The sequence below is a fragment of the Sinohyriopsis cumingii genome, chromosome 14 (assembly GCF_028554795.1).
Source record: "Sinohyriopsis cumingii isolate HCF-2022 chromosome 14, ASM2855479v2, whole genome shotgun sequence".
NCBI classification, from domain to species: domain Eukaryota; kingdom Metazoa; phylum Mollusca; class Bivalvia; order Unionida; family Unionidae; genus Sinohyriopsis; species Sinohyriopsis cumingii.
Genome location: NC_142974.1, coordinates 32,935,575 through 32,952,304, shown reverse-complemented (window position 1 = coordinate 32,952,304; position 16,730 = coordinate 32,935,575). Strand labels below are relative to the sequence as shown.

Genomic DNA, 16,730 nt, shown 5'->3' with positions numbered 1-16,730 from the left:
ATTTATTAACTACCGTTGTTCTGAAATTATAACTCCCCTAGAATAAACATGGGCTTGATGGAACATTTTTTTCTCATGTATGAACAACCATTGCCCTGAAATCATAATTGCCCTATGAAAAACATGGGTTTGCTGGAATGCTATTTCTCATGTATGACCTACCATTACCCTGAAATTACAACTGTCCTGAGATAAACATGACTGGTAGAATGCTATTTCTCATGTATGACCTACCTTTACCCTGAAATTACAACAGTCCTGAGATAAACATGACTGGTAGAATGCTATTTCTCATGTATGACCTACCTTTACCCTGAAATTACAACAGTCCTGAGATAAACATGACTGGTGGAATGCTATTTCTCATGTATGACCTACCTTTACCCTGAAATTATTTGTATTACTGCAATTCTTAGAAATATAAAAATACTCAGGTGCATTGCTCTTTATGTATAACCTTGTGTGTTTACTGCTATTGTAGGCTGTGACCTCTGTCTCTCTTCTTGTTGAATCTCTGTGCTTTTACTTGAAGACTGGTTCCCTGCTTCTGCTCCTGAAATTTCAGACATACAAATTTCACAACTACTTAATCAACTGAGCCTCAAATAACATGCATGGCTGTTTAATATTTAAATGCAACACAGTCGTAATTATTACAGTATAATTTCATTAGAAAATTACAGACAATGTTAACATTACGCACAATGTTAACATTACACACAATGTTAACATTACACACAATGTTAACATTACACACAATGTGTACTGAACATATTAACTCAAGTCTATGTAATATCCTCTGAAGTAAGACAACTACAAGGATTTGAGTCAGACGTGAGTTATGCTGTGCTATTCAGGAATAGGCATATTTGAGTTACTTCCTAAGATGTTATTACATGCAGTCCTTTATGACTAAATAGGTCATGTACATAAAAACTGGTCAGGTACAACCAACTCTTGAAGTAAAGGCAAGTGAAAGTTAATATCTAGACACAGAAGTACAGCTAGAGACAGGAGATTTCACAGGCCTAGATCACTGAATTACACTCAACTGCATCCACCTGGGTGAGTGAAACATGGTCATTACACTTTGTAGGTATTAATTATCCATGTTGGAGTTTACTACTGACAGTCATGTTTTTTTAGCTTTTTATTATGGACATATGGGGCCCCTAAAGTTAACTGCCATATATAGTCACTTGTAAGTCGACTTCATCTGCCTCTGCACAAAAGAACGTATTTGTGTTAATGAGACATAAAACACTACAATGAACTTGTGTTTATAAAATAATCCCAGACTTATTCATCTTTATTTAATTTTCTAGATTATATTTAACTCAATCAAAGTCTAGATTCTATTTAACTCACCAATCAAAGTCTAAATTCTATTTAACTCACCAATCAAAGTCTAGATTCTATTTAACTCAATCAAAGTCATGATTCTATTTAACTCACCAATCAAAGTCTAGATTAACTCACCAATCAAAGTCTAGATTCTATTTAACTCAGTCAAGGTCATGATTCTATTTAACTCACCAATCAACGTCTAGATTCTCTGTAACTCAATCAAAGTCTAGATTCTATTTAACTCACCAATCAGTCTAGAAGGCATTTGCTTTTTAAACCAAAAACACATTTCCCTACTCCCAAACATGTCCTCCCCTTAGAACGGTATCATTATATGACCTTGAAATTATGGTCACAGTAACCAGAATCTAATGAAGTCTTGGGTTCCAAGCAAAGTACAATGTATCCAGTATTGCACCTAGGATTCAAAGGGGCCGCTACCTGAATCCCTTCAAATTTGGGGGACAAAAAAAGGGACAAAGAAAAACACTAGATTGTTATTAACATACTTTGTTTGGCAACACAAACAACTTTGTGTGACAACATAAACAACTTTGTGTGACAACATAAACAACTTTGTGTGACAACATAAACAACTTTGTGTGACAACAAAAACAACTTTGTGTGACAACATAAACAACTTTGTGTGACAACAAAAACAACTAAAATAACTGTTGGCAGTTCTGCCGTCATACCTTGGCAATCTGCATTCACTATAGTCTTTTCTATGACTATTTACACTACTGTAAGAAACATTTTATCAAATGGATATCTGTTTTGCATAAAAAAAGCCCCACCATGAAAATTTCCATTCTCCATCTGATTCTCATTTACCTGTGTTGTTCACTTTTTACCTACCAGCATTTAGAAAAGAATTCCTATTGTTTTTAACTTACTTTTTGTAAATCTAAAAATTAGTTGAATAATGCCATACTGTTTATTTCTGGCAGGTTGTCATCCAGAAATTTATTTCCTTTAGTCATTAATTCAATCTTGAAAATAAATCATTACACTAGCAGCCATAACACGAGTTTGTGCTGGATTTCAGCAAACTAATACAAACCTCGAATCAATCATCATCATGAATCAATTACCATATACCAGTATGTTGTTTTTAAATGGTAACTCTGACCACTCCAAGCACTAACAAAGAAGTGGACAGATGAACACTGAAGAAAAATGGCAGGTGGACTTTTTCTATTTTTCTCTGATGAAAAAGCATGCCCTGGGAGAAACAGGAATCAAAATTTGGGAACAAAGAACACAGTAGTCAAGATTTGGGGACATAGGAATCAAGATTTGAGGACACAGGAATTAATATTCAGGGACTCAGGACAATAATAATAATAATAATAATAATAATAATGACCTTATTTAAAGAGGGTAACACAATTAGCTAAAAACTAATCTACCTTGAGGCCCTCAATAAATTGCAGGAACAAAAGATCCCAATATCAACAAGTAATACCAGATATATATATCCATCTGATTGGACTGTTTCACTCAGTAGTGTTTCTAATTGCTTGCAAGTTAAGTGAAATAGACAGTGAAACAATGGACAGCACAAATTAATATGACTCTGTGGTGGAAAGGTGGGAATGGGGAGCAGAGCACTTCCAGTGCATCCACAAATGCTATTCTTGGACCCACAGTATTCATGGCACACAAAGGCATAATGGACAAAAAAATTAATTACATGAACAAATATCAAATTAACTATTCTCTTGTTCGTAAAAGTGAAGAAGATAAAAATTTAAACAATATCTGGAAACGGAGGGTCAAAGACTCTCACTTTTAAAGGTTCAAAGAGACCTGGCATATGCTTGTGTCTGTGTGGGAGGGGCCATAAATATGATTTTACAAAAATGGAACTATTTATTATGAATCTTTTTCCATGTTTAAAAATGTAAAATGCACACCAGACATCGGTCTGCTGTCAACGGGCCTATTACAGTATAGCAATTAATGTTACCCATTTTGGTATCGATTAAACAAACGTAAACTTGATTACTTTAGCAGAGTAAATCATAGATGTTAATGTAATAGACATAGTTTTTATTAGATTAAAGTGTACTGACCACATTTCACTCAATCTGGTGGAGGGTGTAATAGATACAGTTGTTATTAGATTCAAGTGTACTGACCATATATCGCTCGTTCTGGTGGAGGGTGTAATACTTATTATCAAAGTGTCTGACCATATTTCCCTCATTCTGGTGGAGGGTGTAATAGTTATTTTCAAAGTTGTACTGACCATATTTTGCTCATTCTGGTGGAGGGTGTAATAGTTATTATCAAAGTGTACTGACCATATTTCGCTCATTCTGGTGTAGGGTGTAATAGTTATTATTAAAGTGTCTGACCATATTTCCCTCGTTCTGGTGGAGGGTGTAATAGTTATTATCGAAGTGTATTGACCATATTTCGCTCATTCTGGTGGAGGGTGTAATAGTTATTATCAAAGTGTCTGACCATATTTTGCTCATTATGGTGGAGGGTGTAATAGTTATTATCAAAGTGTACTGACCATATTTCGCTCATTCTGGTGGAGGGTGTAATAGTCATTATCAAAGTGTACTGACCATATTTCGCTCATTCTGGTGAAGGGTGTAATAGTTATTATCAAAGTGTATTGACCATATTTCGCTCATTCTGGTGGAGGGTGTAATAGTTATTATCAAAGTGTACTGACCATATTCTCTTGTTCTGGTGGAGGGTGTAATAGTTATTATCAAAGTGTACTGACCATATTTCGCTCATTCTGGTGGAGGGTGTAACAGTTATTATCAAAGTGTACTGACCATATTCTCTTGTTCTGGTGGAGGGTGTAATAGTTATTATCAAAGTGTACTGACCATATTTCACTCATTCTGGTGGAGGGTGTAATAGTTATTATCAAAGTGTATTGACCATATTTCGCTCATTCTGGTGGAGGGTGTAATAGTTATTATCAAAGTGTACTGACCATATTCTCTTGTTCTGGTGGAGGGTGTAATAGTTATTATCAAAGTGTACTGACCATATTTCGCTCATTCTGGTGGAGGGTGTAACAGTTATTATCAAAGTGTACTGACCATATTCTCTTGTTCTGGTGGAGGGTGTAATAGTTATTATCAAAGTGTACTGACCATATTTCACTCATTCTGGTGGAGGGTGTAATAGTTATTATCAAAGTGTATTGACCATATTTCGCTCATTCTGGTGGAGGGTGTAATAGTTATTATCAAAGTGTACTGACCATATTCTCTTGTTCTGGTGGAGGGTGTAATAGTTATTATCAAAGTGTACTGACCATATTTCGCTCATTCTGGTGAAGGGTGTAATAGTTATTATCAAAGTGTACTGACCATATTTCGCTCATTCTGGTGGAGGGTGTAATAGTTATTATCAAAGTGTACTGACCATATTCTCTTGTTCTGGTGGAGGGTGTAATAGTTATTATCAAAGTGTACTGACCATATTTCGCTCATTCTGGTGAAGGGTGTAATAGTTATTATCAAAGTGTACTGACCATATTTCGCTCATTCTGGTGGAGGGTGTAATAGTTATTATCAAAGTGTACTGACCATATTTCGCTCATTCTGGTGGAGGGTGTAATAGTTATTATCAAAGTGTACTGCCATATTCTCTTGTTCTGGTGGAGGGTGTAATAGTTATTATCAAAGTGTACTGACCATATTTCGCTCATTCTGGTGAAGGGTGTAATAGTTATTATCAAAGTGTACTGACCATATTTCGCTCATTCTGGTGGAGGGTGTAATAGTTATTATCAAAGTGTACTGACCATATTCTCTTGTTCTGGTGGAGGGTGTAATAGTTATTATCAAAGTGTACTGACCATATTTCGCTCATTCTGGTGGAGGGTGTAATAGTTATTATCAAAGTGTACTGACCATATTTCGCTCATTCTGGTGAAGGGTGTAATAGTTATTATCAAAGTGTACTGACCATATTTCGCTCATTCTGGTGGAGGGTGTAATAGTTATTATCAAAGTGTACTGACCATATTCTCTTGTTCTGGTGGAGGGTGTAATAGTTATTATCAAAGTGTACTGACCATATTTCGCTCATTCTGGTGGAGGGTGTAATAGTTATTATCAAAGTGTACTGACCATATTTCGCTCATTCTGGTGAAGGGTGTAATAGTTATTATCAAAGTGTACTGACCATATTTCGCTCATTCTGGTGGAGGGTGTAATAGTCATTATCAAAGTGTACTGACCATATTTCGCTCATTCTGGTGAAGGGTGTAATAGTTATTATCAAAGTGTATTGACCATATTTCGCTCATTCTGGTGGAGGGTGTAATAGTTATTATCAAAGTGTACTGACCATATTCTCTTGTTCTGGTGGAGGGTGTAATAGTTATTATCAAAGTGTACTGACTATATTTCGCTCATTCTGGTGGAGGGTGTAATAGTTATTATCAAAGTGTACTGACCATATTTCGCTCATTCTGGTGGAGGGTGTAATAGTTATTATCAAAGTGTACTGACCATATTTCACTCATTCTGGTGGAGGGTGTAATAGTTATTATCAAAGTGTACTGACCATTTTTCGCTCATTCTGGTGGAGGGTGTAATAGTTATTATCAAGTGTACTGACCATATTTCGCTCATTCTGGTGGAGGGTGTAATAGTTATTATCAAAGTGTCTGACCATATTTCTCTCATTCTGGTGGAGGGTGTAATAGTTATTATCAAAGTGTCTGACCATATTTCTCTCATTCTGGTGGAGGGTGTAATAGTAATTATCAAAGTGTCTGACCATATTTTGCTCATTCTGGTGGAGGGTGTAATAGTTATTATCAAAGTGTTTGACCATATTTTGCTCATTCTGGTGGAGGGTGTAATAGTTATTATCAAAGTGTTTGACCATATTTTGCTCATTCTGGTGAAGGGTGTAATAGCTATTATCAGAGTGTATTGACCATATTTCGCTCATTCTGGTGGAGGGTGTAATAGTTATTATCAAAGTGTACTGACCATATTTCGCTCATTCTGGTGAAGGGTGTAATAGTTATTATCAAAGTGTACTGACCATATTTCGCTCATTCTGGTGGAGGGTGTAATAGTTATTATCAAAGTGTACTGACCATATTTTGCTCATTCTGGTGGAGGGTGTAGTAGTTATTATCAAAGTGTCTGACCATATTTTGCTCATTCAGATGAAGGATATTGTCACTGTAGTTCAATGAGCTAAGATGGGTGGCCTTATGATCTAAAGCGCTCACGTTTACTGATTGCTGCCATCTCACCTCTATCCATGTGGGTTCTAGTTTCGGGCTTGGCCAATGTGGGTATGTAAGAAAGCTTGCCAATAGCTTTCCATGGGTCACTTGTTCTTACCCAGGATTTCGCTGTGTTCCCTATATCATTTATACAGGCCACCATGTATAGCCAATCATGGGCTGAGAAATGGCATTAAACCCAAAACAACAACAATGAACAGCATGAAACCTGTCTCCAGCTCTACTTTTCTCCCCTTGTGGATTAATCAAAGGAGTGGGGAAAGCTTCCTGCTGATGGTGAAAAGTTCAAATAGTCATTATTTGTTTCCAGCATTTTTTTACTGTGCATTTCAGGTTTTGGTGACCTGTTATTCCAAAGTTTATTCCAGGGTGTGCAATGCTGAGACTAATGCTAATTTCTCAAGAATTGCATACAAAATTAACCAACTGCATAAAAAAGTCAACCAAACGGATAACAATTACATTCAATAGTTAACCTTTGGCATGAAATAAGACATTGCTGGACAAATGCAACCTTCACCTCTTCATCCTAATCTCTGAGGATTATCTCTTAATGTGACCTACCCTTAACAACTTTAGATTTCTTTCCTCCTGTTAAGTCAAAAGTGAATTCTTCATCCAGTGGGCCTGTAAAATGAAAAGAACAACACCAATTATCATTACATGCATCATGAACACCAGATACATATCGGCTAGATCTCATTATCTGATGAAAAGAACAACACCAATTATCATTACATGCATCATGAACACCAGAAACATATCGACTAGATCTCATTATCTGATGAAAAGAACAACACCAATTATCATTACATGCATCATGAACACCAGAAACATATCGACTAGATCTCATTATCTGATGAAAAGAACAACACCAATTATCATTACATGCATCATGAACAATTATTAACTATCAATTATACATTTGAAACAAATAAATTCAACAGTTATATTACCTATGCTCTCTCTAACTGCTCGCACTGCATCATGGGAGGTCAGATACTAGACTTAGAACCTTAAAGTTTGAAGATTGCGCACAACGTGGACCCTTCAATAACTAACTCTGGACTATCAGTTTTCTAAAACTGTATCTGGAGGTGCACATTTTTCACAACAGATTTTATGAAGAAGACATCAAAACTACTTTGCAAGAAAAGTAATTACACACAACTTAACAGAAATACAAAATCTGCACACTAAAAATTGAAGAAAATAAAAATTGATACGAAACTAAAAGTGAGTGAAAACTGATGGTCAATAAGACCAACTAAAATAACGATTTTGTAAAATCACCCAGCATATTATGGGTCACAATCCAGAACAGTGTCAATGCTAATCACCCAGCATAGTATGGGTCACAATCCAGAACAGTGTCAATGCTAATCACCCAGCATATTATGGGTCACTGGGTCCAAATCAAGAACAGTGGCGATGCTAATCATCCAGCATATTATGGGTCACTGGGTCCAAATCAAGAAGAGTGTAGATGCTAATCACCCAGCATATTATGGGTCACAATCCAGAACAGTGTCAATGCTAATCACCCAGCATATTATGGGTCACAATCCAGAACAGTGTCAATGCTAATCACCCAGCATAGTATGGGTCACAATCCAGAACAGTGTCAATGCTAATCACCCAGCATATTATGGGTCACAATCCAGAACAGTGTCAATGCTAATCACCCAGCATATTATGGGTCACAATCCAGAAGTGTCAATGCTAATCACCCAGCATATTATGGGTCACTGGGTCCAATTCAAGAACAGTGTTGATGCTAATCATCCAGCATATTATGGGTCACTGGGTCCAATTCAAGAACAGTGTCGATGCTAATCACCCAGCATATTATGGGTCACTGGGTCCAAATCATGAACAGTGTTGATGCTACTCATCAAGCACATTATGGGTCACTCCAGGGTCCAAATCATGAACAGTGTCGATGCTAATCACCCAGCATATTATGGGTCACTGGGTCCAAATCAAGAACAGTGTCGATACTAATCATCCAGCATATTATGGGTCACTGGGTCCAAATCAAGAACAGTGGCGATGCTAATCACCCAGCATATTATGGGTCACTGGGTCCAAATCAAGAACAGTGTCGATGCTAATCACCCAACATATTATGGGTCACTGGGTCCAAATCAAGAACAGTGTCGATGCTAATCATCCAGCATATTATGGGTCACTGGGTCCAAATCAAGAACAGTGTCGATGCTAATCACCCAGCATATTATGGGTCACAATCCAGAACAGTGTCAATGCTAATCACCCAGAATATTATGGGTCACAATCCAGAACAGTGTCAATGCTAATCACCCAGCATATTATGGGTCACAATCCAGAACAGTGTCAATGCTAATCACCCAGAATATTATGGGTCACAATCCAGAACAGTGTCAATGCTAATCACCCAGCATATTATGGGTCACAATCCAGAACAGTGTCAATGCTAATCACCCAGCATATTATGGGTCACAATCCAGAAGTGTCAATGCTAATCACCCAGCATATTATGGGTCACTGGGTCCAAATCAAGAACAGTGGCGATGCTAATCACCCAGCATATTATGGGTCACAATCCAGAACAGTGTCAATGCTAATCACCCAGCATATTATGGGTCACAATCCAGAAGTGTCAATGCTAATCACCCAGCATATTATGGGTCACTGGGTCCAATTCAAGAACAGTGTTGATGCTAATCATCCAGCATATTATGGGTCACTGGGTACAATTCAAGAACAGTGTTGATGCTAATCACCCAGCATATTATGGGTCACTGGGTCCAAATCATGAACAGTGTCGATGCTAATCACCCAGCATATTATGGGTCACTGGGTCCAAATCATGAACAGTGTTGATGCTACTCATCAAGCACATTATGGGTCACTCCAGGGTCCAAATCATGAACAGTGTCGATGCTAATCACCCAGCATATTATGGGTCACTGGGTCCAAATCAAGAACAGTGTCGATACTAATCATCCAGCATATTATGGGTCACTGGGTCCAAATCAAGAACAGTGGCGATGCTAATCACCCAGCATATTATGGGTCACTGGGTCCAAATCAAGAACAGTGTCGATGCTATTCACCCAGCATATTATGGGTCACTGGGTCCAAATCAAGAACAGTGTCGATGCTAATCATCCAGCATATTATGGGTCACTGGGTCCAAATCAAGAACAGTGTCGATGCTAATCACCCAGCATATTATGGGTCACTGGGTCCAAATCAAGAACAGTGTCGATGCTGATCTTCCAGCACAATATGGCATACTTGATCTGGATCAAGTACTGTGTAGATCCTAGTCTTTTAACACAATATGGGACATTGAATCTAGATTCAAAACAGGGTAGACCTGCTTTTTTAATACAATATGGGATGTTGGATCTGGATCCAAAACAGTGTAGATCCTAGTTTTTTATCACAATATGGGACATTGAATCCAGATCCATCAAGTCGTTCCCCCGTAATTCTCGCGGAGGTGGAATTGCTCTCATCACAAAGAACTCCATGATAAAACATCTTAACTATACCACAACATTGAATTTCGATCACACATCGTTTGAACTAGTCCAAACCACACTCACACTGGAGCAAAGGTCAGTCCATTTTTTCTGCCTATACCACCCTCCTCCTAGTAGAAAAAACAAGCTGGCTGACTCTCTCTTTTTGGAGCAGTTTCCAAATCTCCTGGACTATGGAAATTCGAAAGGTGGCAACCTGATTATTCTCGGAGATTTCAACTTTCACTTTGACTGTCCTGGAAACTCAAATACATCAAAACTCATAGATTCCATTAATGTTTTCAACCTCAAACAGTCAGTTAACCAACCCACCCATAAACATGATCACATTTTAGACTGGATTCTTCACAGACCTGATGATAACATTCTACGGTCCTCCCTGGTATCCCATGACCTTGCATTAGATCACCTCTGCATTATATGCCATCTTGACATATCAGTCCCTAACCCTCCACCTTTATCTGCTACTAAGAGAAACCTCCATATGATACATAGAACCAAACCAGTGCACGACATCCAAGCTAACCTAACAACTTGCTTACCTCCTACCGCAGAACAACTCGATAACTGTCTGCGTTCATTACTTGACAAACATGCCCCAGCTGCCAAGTGCTGAGTATCAATTCAAAAGTGTTCTCCATGGTATAGCAGTGTTAGGGACCAGCTTTGCACTGCTAAAAGAGACCGCCGTAAAGCTGAGAGGCTCTGGCTTTCCACCAGACTCACTAATCATAAGCAAATCTATGAAGCAGCTAAGAAGAATGTCACAAATATAGTCCATGCAGTGAAATCAGTCCACTACACTACTAAGATCATGGAAAGTTCCAGCGGCAAAGAGCTCTTCAAGATTACTAACAAGCTAATGTCAAGGAACAAATCAGCACCACTTCCAACTACCTTCTCTCCAGCTGACCTTCCGGACATGTTTGCAAATTTCTTCCATGACAAAGTACAAACCATTAGAGATAAGCTTGACACCACAATTTCAGTTGACTCGTCGTCACCATACAGTTGGGATACAGAATTTGAGCGGCAACCATTAGCAGCATTTGATCCTGTCTCTATGGATTTCGTACGTACAATCGTGATGTAGAGTGCACCAAAGTCATGTGAACTAGATCCAATTCCAACATCACTGCTGCTTGAGTGCTTAGATCCAGTATTGCCTTCACTAACTGATGTTATTAATACCTCTCTCTCATCTGGGGAATTCCCATCATTTTTCAAAACTGCCATTGTAAAGCCTCTGCTGAAGAAACCAACACTAGACCATAACGATTTAAAGAACTACTGCCCAGTTTCTAATCTCCCATTCATTTAAAAAATTTTAGAATAGGTTGTTCTATCCCAGCTTGTATCTCATCTAAATTCAAATAGTCTTTTTAACAATGTACAATCTGCATATTGCCCTTGCCACAGTACTGAAACAACTCTTCTAAAAGTAGTTAATGACATTCTCTCTGCATTAGATAGCGGAAAGATTACAGTCCTCACCCTCCTTGATTTGTCTGCAGCATTTGACACAATAGACCATGATATATTACTTCACTGTCTCCAGCATGTATTTGGCATTCATGATACAGCCTTACTGTGGTTCAAGTCCTACTTAGTCAACAGGACACAAATTGTATCTGGAAATGGAATACACTCCAGCCCAGCTGATCTATGTTGTGGTGTTCCAAAGGGGTCTGTTCTTGGACCTGTTCTCTTCACTGTGTACACTCAGTTGCTCTCAAGTGTCATAGATCATCATCCAGTGTCATACCAATTGTACGCTGATGACACCCAAATATACAAATCTAGCCACCCAACTGAAGTTGATGCTACCATCCAAAGTGTAAAGAGGTGCATTTCTGATGTGAAATCATGAATGACATGTAACAAGCTGCAGATGAATGATGATAAAACTGAGGCCATTCTGATCACAACACAAAGACTTTCTCATTCACATCCTTTACCTCAAACAATAAATATCATCAATGCCAACATTAAATTCACACAACCAGTATGAAACCTAGGTGTTACTCTGGACAGTACCCTCACATTGCACCAACATGTCATGAACATATGCAAGGCTGCATACCTTGAGCTGAGACGCATCAGCTCAGTTTGCAAATATCTTTCAGTTGATGCCACTAAAACACTTGTGTGTTCATTAGTACTTTCAAGACTGGACTATTGTAACTCAGTTCTGTCTGGTTCATCTCAATATCTACTCCAGAAACTTCAAACAGTTCAAAACACAGCTGCTTGGATCATACTTAGAGTACCACGATCAAAGCACACCTCCCCGCTGCTCTGTACCCTACACTGGCTATCCATTCGATCCAGAATCAAACACAAAATTTGTTCTCCGTGCTACATTTCACTGTCGGACTCTAGTCCAACATACCTATGTGACCTCACCCATGTGTACACACCAGCAAGATACTTACACTCCTCTTCAGACAATCGTATACTCATTATTCCCACTATGAAAACAAAGTCATATGGACAGCGTTCTTTTGCATACCAGGGCCCAGCAACGTGGAATGAATTGCCCACTGAACTTAGGCACAAAGACACATTGATCACATTCAAGAGGGCTCTCAAAACTCACTTATTTCGACTGCAAGAACAAACTTAAAGACTTAATAATGTTTCCTACCTGAAATATTCTCAGCATGTTTTTTATTTTTTAATGTTATTCTAATTTCGTGTTTGCTTTTGTAATAATATTATTATGTTTCTTATCTTATCGGTGTTGTCTAATGTTGTAAAGCGCTTAGAGCTTCTAAAGATTAGGCGCTATAAAAAGTCCTCATTATTATTATTATCTATGCCAGCTACAAGTGAATGGAAACATAGGCAAGTGACCTTAAACATGAACTGATATTTTCATCGTACTCCACCCTATAACAGGCCTTAAACTGTATATCAGCTGACACTTATTTGTGACAATCTCTGAAATACCAAAACAAAACAACCATGTAAACTGCATCTGTTTCTACTGCATTTCTTTCCTCATTCTTTGACCACTCCGGTGGCCTAGTGGTTAGAGTGTCCTCCTCGGATGCGGGAGGTCGTGAGTTCAATCTCTGGCCGAGTCATACCAAAGATTTACAAATTAAGATGGTACTAACAGCTGCCTTGCTTGGCGCTCAGCATTAAGAGGTTAGTGTTAGGACTGGTTGGCCTGGTGTCAGGATAATGTGACTGGATGGGACATCATGCTACATGTCTGTGACATGATGCCCCAGTGCTAGGCATCGCTATAAAATGCCACACTGCAGACATTGTAGCGATATGACTGAAAAACTGTTAAAGCCAAGTTAAAAATCCAAATCTACACTACTCATTCTTTGAAAATATGGATGGACAATCGATACCATGGTTAACGATACATGCATATGTATTTATATGTGTGTGAAATTTTTGCTATGCCATGAACACCTGCCTGTTTTTTTCCATAACATGAAAGGGGCCACTAAAAGGTATATACAGGTTTTGACGTTTTTGAAGAAACTCCGCAGTAATTTCCTAAGAGAGTTTTATTCAAGCATACATGTATTTAGTTTCATTGAAGTATACATGTACATGATACAGAGTTTCATTGAAGTATACATGTATATGATACAAGTATTTAGTTCATTCAAGTATGTATGTCTATGATACATGTAATTAGTTCAGTCAAGTATGTATGTCTATGATACATGTAATTAGTTCAGTCAAGTATACATGTATATGATACATGTAATTAGTTCATTCAAGTATACATATATATGATACATGTATTTAGTTCATTCAAGTATACATGTATATGATACAAGTATTTAGTTCATTCAAGTATACAAGTATATGATACAAGTATTTAGTTCATTCAAGTATACATGTATATGATACAAGTATTTAGTTCATTCAAGTATACAAGTATATGATACAAGTATTTAGTTCATTCAAGTATACAAGTATATGATACAAGTATTTAGTTCATTCAAGTATGTCTATGATACATGTATTTAGTTCATTCAAGTATACATGTATATGATACAAGTATTTAGTTCATTCAAGTATACATGTATATGATACATGTATTTAGTTCATTCAAGTATGTCTATGATACATGTATTTAGTTCATTCAAGTATACAAGTATATGATACAAGTATTTAGTTCATTCAAGTATACACGTACATGATACAAGTATTTAGTTCATTCAAGTATACATATATATGATACAAGTATTTAGTTCATTCAAGTATACAAGTATATGATACAAGTATTTAGTTCATTCAAGTATACACGTACATGATACAAGTATTTAGTTCATTCAAGTATACAAGTATATGCTACAAGTATTTAGTCCATTCAAGTATACAAGTATATGATCCTAAGTCACTATCATGAAGTTCTAACTGCTCTTCAGATGAAGATTAAATTTGTATCTCAGTGAGAAACCTGTCAAGAGTTTGTTTTGTTTTATTTTGATTGTTTGGTTTGGGGCTGTGTGTGTTTTGTTTGTGGTGGGGGGTCTTCTTTTTTCTTCTTCTTGTTTTAAAAAGATGAATAATGGAGGCCAAATTATGACAATCTTAAATAAACAGACCTATGACCTTGCTTTTTATTCTGTACATTTTATCTTTAAAGTATCTGGCATGAGTATAAAATTTAAAATAATTTAAAAATGCGCCTGTTTGATATATATAGTCAACTGTTATTTGGCTGAAAAAAATTGGGATAGCCAGAAATCTGTCTGGGATATACCACCGATTTTTTCCCCTTGGAAACAATGACGTCAAACTAGCCCATGTATATGTAAACCACGTGACAACAACACCCCTCTAATCGGGGTACGAAATCGTCACACATTGCTTTGTATCGGGCTTTATATCACAAAATTCAGTGGAAAATGTGTAAAGCCGTAAAATTATTATTATAAAATATATTCATTCAACATTTCCGTAATCAATAGCTGCAGTGACTCATTCAGACTGACAAGCTTGCGAAATCCCATTGGCCTCGAGCTATGGAATCCTGTATTTGGATGAGTCCATATTGACGAAAGGGGCCATTTGTATTATTGCTATTAATCAATAATTATTTCTAAACTTATCGCTGGACAAAAAAAGAAAGAAAAAAAAAAGAAAAGCAGAGGCCTCGATGAAACGAATACATCAGACTTTGATACATCTAAATGCATTACATTAATTTTATTATCGGTCATGGCATTGTTTATTTTTGGAATGCAGAAACATCCCTATTTTTGGAAAGACATCCGATATATCTGACAAACACTAAAAGACAAATTGTGTTTAAAAAAAATAACAATGCAAACTCTTTGAAAATATACAGTGTATTCAAAGTGTTCGTATATGGTAAAGTAGCTCGCAAATATACATTTAAATACCATTTCCGAGATTCATTCTCCTTGCACACAGGAAAGGGCAACCCCCAGCACTGTAACTCACAACACATCGAGGTGTTTCCCAAACCCACAGCTAAACGAGAAAATTCTCAGCTCAAATCATATTATTTCGCCTTGTAACATTAATAAACATGCATCTAAACACAAAACATGAGTATTTTGATCAATCACCATCATATCATAAATTATGTAAATAGCGGTTACGTACGTTTAAGCGGCGAAGGTTGCGACAGATTTCTATTGCGTGGCATCCCCCAATGGCTGCCTTTGGATCAAAACAAGTTGACCACAGGTTAGGTTTTCCCAGGTCTTCCAAACGAATTCATGAATAGACTGATGTGTTCATGCTGACATAGTAGATCAAAATAACCTCTAAATATCACAACTGTTCAGATGAGTTATTATTTGTTCAACATGCAAAAAAAATCAGCCGCAAATATGGGGAATTCGTGTCCTAATTCTTCATGTTGATGACGTCACGATAACTCTACCTAGCAGTCCGAAAACGAGGTTGCGGTTTTTCCCCCTTTTTCCCGCGTTTCGCACACCCAGAGACAGTGTTTTACAGGACCTGTTGTATTATTGTTAATGCGACACACTCATGTGGCTTCAAGTGCAGTGAGAATTACAACTTTTTACCCAAGAAAATGTTTATTTATTTCAAAATTACTGGTGAAATGTTATCAATCAGGATAACAGTTTCCTTTATTTAATATGGAACTAACGTACTGAGTACTTGCTACTAGATATATGGCTTTCCCTCAGCCTGGTTAAAGGATAAATACACTGATTGAAATGACTAGGCTAGCGCAATCGAACCCATCACCAGACGAGCTAGCATGCAATCAATTAGTGAATCAAACGTCTCCATAAAAAATGAACATAAAAAGTAACTAATTCATTTTTTCTCCACTATGCATGAAAAATCAACGTTTTAGTTCTTGTTGAGTTTAACGCCATTTTTCAGCACACGATAGGCTATACATGGCGGCCAGTATTAATGGTGGAGGAAGAACCCGTGAAAACCCTGGAAAGAACCACCGACCCACGAGAAGCTACTGGCAAGCTTTCTCACATACTTACATTAGCCGTATCCGAGACTCGAACCCACGCAGACATAGGTGAGATGGCAGTGATCCGAAACGGAGAATGCTTTAGACCACTCGGCCAGTCAACTTTAGTATGTATGTTGAAACT

At 37.4% G+C, this 16,730-nt stretch overlaps 1 protein-coding gene across 1 annotated transcript in view; it reads right to left on the bottom strand.

Annotated features, from left to right (window-relative positions):
* The window catches only part of LOC149783535 (uncharacterized), a 73,059-nt gene extending 57,080 nt beyond the window's left edge, over positions 1-15,979 (bottom strand). The window contains exons 1-3 of the mRNA XM_089931797.1: positions 15,742-15,979; positions 7,163-7,225; positions 458-553 (exon numbers count right to left, since the gene is read on the bottom strand). Coding sequence (XP_089787923.1) covers positions 458-553; positions 7,163-7,225; positions 15,742-15,784 — 202 coding nt within the window. The 5' untranslated portion in view covers positions 15,785-15,979. The remainder of the gene's footprint in view (positions 1-457; positions 554-7,162; positions 7,226-15,741) is intronic.
* Positions 15,980-16,730: the final 751 nt, after the last annotated feature.